Source organism: Cyprinodon tularosa, unplaced genomic scaffold (genome assembly GCF_016077235.1).
Source record: "Cyprinodon tularosa strain WSP-4 unplaced genomic scaffold, ASM1607723v1 ctg199, whole genome shotgun sequence".
Taxonomy (NCBI): Eukaryota; Metazoa; Chordata; class Actinopteri; order Cyprinodontiformes; family Cyprinodontidae; genus Cyprinodon; species Cyprinodon tularosa.
The window spans coordinates 2,161,509-2,166,425 of NW_024038729.1; the positions used below are offsets into that span (position 1 = coordinate 2,161,509).

At 40.1% G+C, this 4,917-nt stretch overlaps 1 protein-coding gene across 6 annotated transcripts in view; it reads right to left on the reverse strand.

Annotated features, from left to right (window-relative positions):
- cpeb3 (cytoplasmic polyadenylation element binding protein 3) overlaps window positions 1–4,186 on the reverse strand; it is a 68,270-nt gene extending 64,084 nt beyond the window's left edge. For 4 of the 6 annotated variants that reach the window (XM_038284073.1, XM_038284072.1, XM_038284071.1 and 1 more), the window contains exons 1-2: window positions 4,034–4,186; window positions 1,794–2,626 (exon numbers count right to left, since the gene is read on the reverse strand). In XM_038284073.1, the coding sequence (XP_038140001.1) occupies window positions 1,794–2,615 (822 nt within the window). In that variant the 5' untranslated portion in view covers window positions 2,616–2,626; window positions 4,034–4,186. Of the gene's footprint in view, window positions 1–1,793; window positions 2,627–2,836; window positions 2,948–3,733; window positions 3,981–4,033 lie in introns of those variants that run through there. The other 2 variants (XM_038284070.1, XM_038284068.1) reach the window with 2 other exon arrangements.
- Window positions 4,187–4,917: the final 731 nt, after the last annotated feature.

Genomic DNA, 4,917 nt, shown 5'->3' on the forward strand with positions numbered 1-4,917 from the left:
TTCCATTGGCAAACTACCTCATTTACCTACTCAAATTAAGGATAAATACACTTAATTTAAGAAAATTTTACTTATTTCTAGATCGTTCTTCCAGTGTGAAGACTCGGATCTTTAAAAATTGCTTTGTAGTAGGGGTGGGTATTGGCAAAGAAGTCACGATTCGATTCGAATCACGATTCACATGCCACGATGCGATTCTATCACGATGCATCACGATACTTGAAATATTGCGATGCATTGTGATATTTTCACTGAACACTGTAAGAAAAAGATACAGCCCTTACCAGTGGCTGACTGGCTGGGTGTGATCTGGATAGTGTCTTCAATTGATACATAACTGAAAGCAACTGAATTCATACATAGCTGTATTTATTGAAATTACTTTTGGAGGTGTTGCAATGAAAACAAATACTGGACAGAAATATTACTATTACTGGCATGGACACACCAACAAAAAGATCTTAGGATTCATCAAACTTAAAATAACAAAATGAGGATAATCAGTCCGGACATGCTTATGACACAAAGCAGCAGGCGTCAACACATCCGCAGCGACATCTGCTGGACTGGAAGTTGTATTCCACTTGGTTTGATTGATGTGCGCCAACCATTAATGTATTTTATTTGTTCATTTTTTTTTTTTTTTATAATCGATTCTTGCCTTCAAGAATCGATTCAGTAGATCACAAAAATTAGAATCACGATTCATCGATTTGACGATTATTTTGCACACCCTTACTTTGTAGCCTTCTCCACATCGACATACATTAATGAATCACCGCATATATCTTATTATATTCAGGTGTGTTTTGTTATATTTTTGCCAAATAGTCTAAACTAATTTGTGTTTCTTTTTTGCTTATTTTGCTCTATGTTGATTTGGACACAGTTTCAAAACTGCAATTCATATTTTCTCAGGCAATTTTCAAATGAGGTGATTATTTTAGCAGGGGTGGAGCTAGATGGGGGGCCAGGGGTGGCCATGTATTGGTAGCCAATCATTGGCAACCCCTACCATTTATTTTCCTCTAATACAGATGGTGGCAACAGTGATATTCTCAAGTGGAATATTCAAAACACTTTAAATTTTCATATATTAACAATTACTTTCCAATAAAAACAAAGCGGTTAATGATGCACATTAACATACTAACATTAAAGATGAAAAGTTAAGAATTCAAGCAGAAATAGATTTTGTGTTTTATGGGGTAAAGAGAAAATGATGCGTCTCTGCAAGTCATCTAGGAGTCTTCAGTGAAATTTTAGATAAATAACTATTTTAATAAAAACGTATTAATCATTTTATGTAGATATTAGTACTTGTAAATATCAATTTTATGCACAATGATTACTGATAAAAGTAGGTAAGTAATGACAATGGAAAAGATGTTCACCCAAAACTCAAACCTGAAAGTATTTGATCCACTATTCCTTTTATTTAGAAGCACGGATGTTTAAATATATTTTTTTATTTTTTAAGAAAGGCTGTGAAAAAGTATAGTTTGACTTCATTTAGAAAATATGGATGTTTTTATCGTTCATTTTCCTGTTGGAACAGCATAGACTGACCATGAGGTTTTGGTGCCTATCTACTTTCGGCCCCCCTCAGTGTAAGATTGGTTATGGCCACCCTTATAAAAATTTCTGGCTACGCCTCTGCATTTTAGTGGGACCAAAACAGAAGAAATCTGCAAAACTTAAGCAGTTTAGAGAGAAAACATCCTAATTTCGAGGTAGAATCCAGAGAAAACTCCGGATCATGCAGTGAGCAGGTGATTGTGTGGCTGGGTTACCTGGAAAGGCAGCGTGTTGTTGCTGTTGTCCGTCCTGAACGCAGCGTCCTCCATCCAGGGTTTGGGAGCGAGAGGAACACCGGGTCTGGGGAATTTGGGCGGTGCTATGACATTGCTGGTGTAAGACTTTTTCATCGGGGAGATGGGGTTGAGGGGAGACGGCACCCCGACGCCGACTCCGACCCCTACGCCCACGGCTCGGCGCGGGTCCCTGCCCGGCTGCAGCGCGCTCCAGGGGCTGGACGGGGAGCTCCAAGCCGCGTTCTGCTGATTATTCCAGGCAGAGGAGGAAGTCGGGGAAGACGACGAAGAACCTTTGCTGTTGTTCATGATGGTTTGATAAGCGTTTCTCTGGGGAAGGGGCCCCTGGCTGGGACTGACCGGGGATCTCCTATGCTGCTGCTGCTGCGGAGACAGACCGACCTGCGGGGAGAAGTCCCCCCCAAACACCGGGCTGACGTGGGGGAAGTTCTGGAAAAGCATCGTCCCGTTCACCGACGGCATTCCTGGGAAAAAGCTATCCTCCACGGCGTTGGTGGTTCCCGTGGACCAAGTGCTGCCGAATGAGGAGGGAGGAGAGCTGAGGGATCCTCCGGTGTCCTGGTGGAAGCCCAGCCCGGGGAGGATCGGCGACTCCATGGGGGCTCTGCTGTCCCTCAGCGCGGAAGCCGCTTGGCTGCTGCCGGTAGACGGGCTCTCCGACTCGGATGAAGATGAAGCGGGATCCGATGACGGGGTGGAGGGAGGAGGGTCTGCTTGTGTCGGATCTTGCTGCTGATGAGGCTGCGCTTTGTTTTTGTCCATCAGTAAATCATCCTGCATGGTGTGTGGAGCTGCGACAGGAGGACAAAAACACTTTGAGTCAATCGGAATATTTCTAAGGAGATCATATAGAGGACTCCTACGGCAGCCGGAAAGGAAAAAAAGACATTAAAGGACACGCGATCAGCAAAAATCACCCCCAAAAAAACAAACAAAAAAACTTCCACAGAGAACAAAGTGAATCTTAAATCCCCACTAAGGATATGGCAGCAGATAATCACCAGATTTCGCCACGTCTCGTGTTTTTTCCCCCCTTCCACGCAGGAACTCTGCAATGTGAAACTGATCTGCGCTTTTCTCGCTTTAAGGACCTCCCCTGACATTCATTTGCATATGTCAGTAAATACAGCTGCCCTTCAGCAAGGTGAAAAGACACCTTGACAGCATATTTATAACGAAATCCCAAAAAAGGGAAACAGAAATTAAAAAACAAAACAAAAAAAATATTTTTTTAGGAAGTGACACAAACACCATTTCTATTAAAATGTCCCCATACAGTACCATCTAACATCCTATAAATTAAATAACAAGTGAAAAAAGTATTATTTTTATTTAAGAATAAAAAACATAAACATTCAAATCTAGATTTAATGAATATATATTTATCTTATATCAAATTAAATGTCTGTTTCAATCATTTACGAATTACATTTTTGGCCCAAAACAGAGCATTAAACACTTAAAAGTAGGGATATAATTCGCATTATTACATGCATTTATTAGCTTTATAATCACATTTCCCCTCATCGCATTCTAATGCAAAAATACAGGATAAAAAAAAAAGATGTGGTTTGGTGCAAGATAGGAGCCGCGTCAAAAACAAAATGTTCTCTTTAAAAAAATAACTTTTCTTTAAACATATCATTGAAGCTCTGCTTTGTGTAAAGATAAAAATCGAACACATTCAAATAGTTTGATCAGTCATATATATAGATATAAATATAAAATGACGTCCATCACAGATAAAGAAAGCCTATATGGTGACGCTGATAAGGCAAACATGCACTGTGGCCCCTGAATAACAAGTTGGAAGATTTTAAATAATCCCATGAAGCTGGTGTGTCATGTCACAGACCAGTCATCCAGCATTAAATCCACTGATATGAGTCGGATTTTACATTTTTGAGCACCGCAGATTATAATCCGAGTTTTCTCCTCCAAACTGCAACGCTTCCAAGGTCATGAGAGGACCACAATCAGTAGCCAGTCCACAGACCCCCCCCATCACACACTCTGACCACAAACCAGACCCTTGGTTGTTTGTCGCCTGGCCGAGATATCCTGGGTAATCTACATGTCATGAAGCTCACTTGCCACGGAAATCGCCTCTGTAATCCATATGTGTCCCTCTGCACGCGGCAGATCAGCACGCACGCGCTCTAAAGTCGCACTTCTGCTCAAAACGAAGCTTGATTTACCTTAATGGTTCACCTTGTTTCAGACTGAATAGAGATATTTCTGTTTGCCTCGCCTGGGTTGGGATATGACAAACGGGCTACGATGGTGCCGAGATAGTCAGCAGTTGCCTCAGCAGCTGATTGACTGTGGCGCATGGGGGGAGGCCGAAAGGGCTTGTGGGAGTTGAAGTTCTATCGCGGTGCAGCAGCCTGCCGTTGAGAAAAATTAAAATCACAAATTAACAAATTAAAGCAGTGATGCCATCAGCTTAATATCAATTTAATTAAACCATAAAGAATTATTTGACACTTAATGTTCTTTTATTGTTTTGATTTCGTGCTTAAAGCCATTTAGCATAAATAAAATCAAATTGAATTCGCCAAATGGGGAACACATTGACGATTATGTGTATATTATTTCGTCATGGATATGAGGCAATAATCTTTAAATAATATGCTCATTTTACACCTTTGCCATTTTGTACTTTTCCAGTATTGTTGTGGTTTGACTGGTGATAATTAAAATATTTGTTTATAACCCATAGATAGTTTTATTTCAGTGGTTATGTGACCCCTGATTAATAATAGAGCATTAAATGAGGACACTTTATCATTTAATTATCTGTTAAAATTATGAATCAAATAATCCAGACAACCACAAACAAGGGAAACAGATTAATTACAATTAAAATCCTACTGATAAACTTAAATGTATCTGGCAGTATAAATTATTATTTGCATTCATGACGCGTGAAAAAACACTTAAGAGCAGAAAAGATCAATGCAAAAATATTTTAAGTACACCAATTTACTTTTGTTGTCAAATCTGATACGATATAATACGTAGAGGTTATAAAACTACATTTCCCACATCAGGCTAAAATTGCGCTAACGGCGTGTTCGTT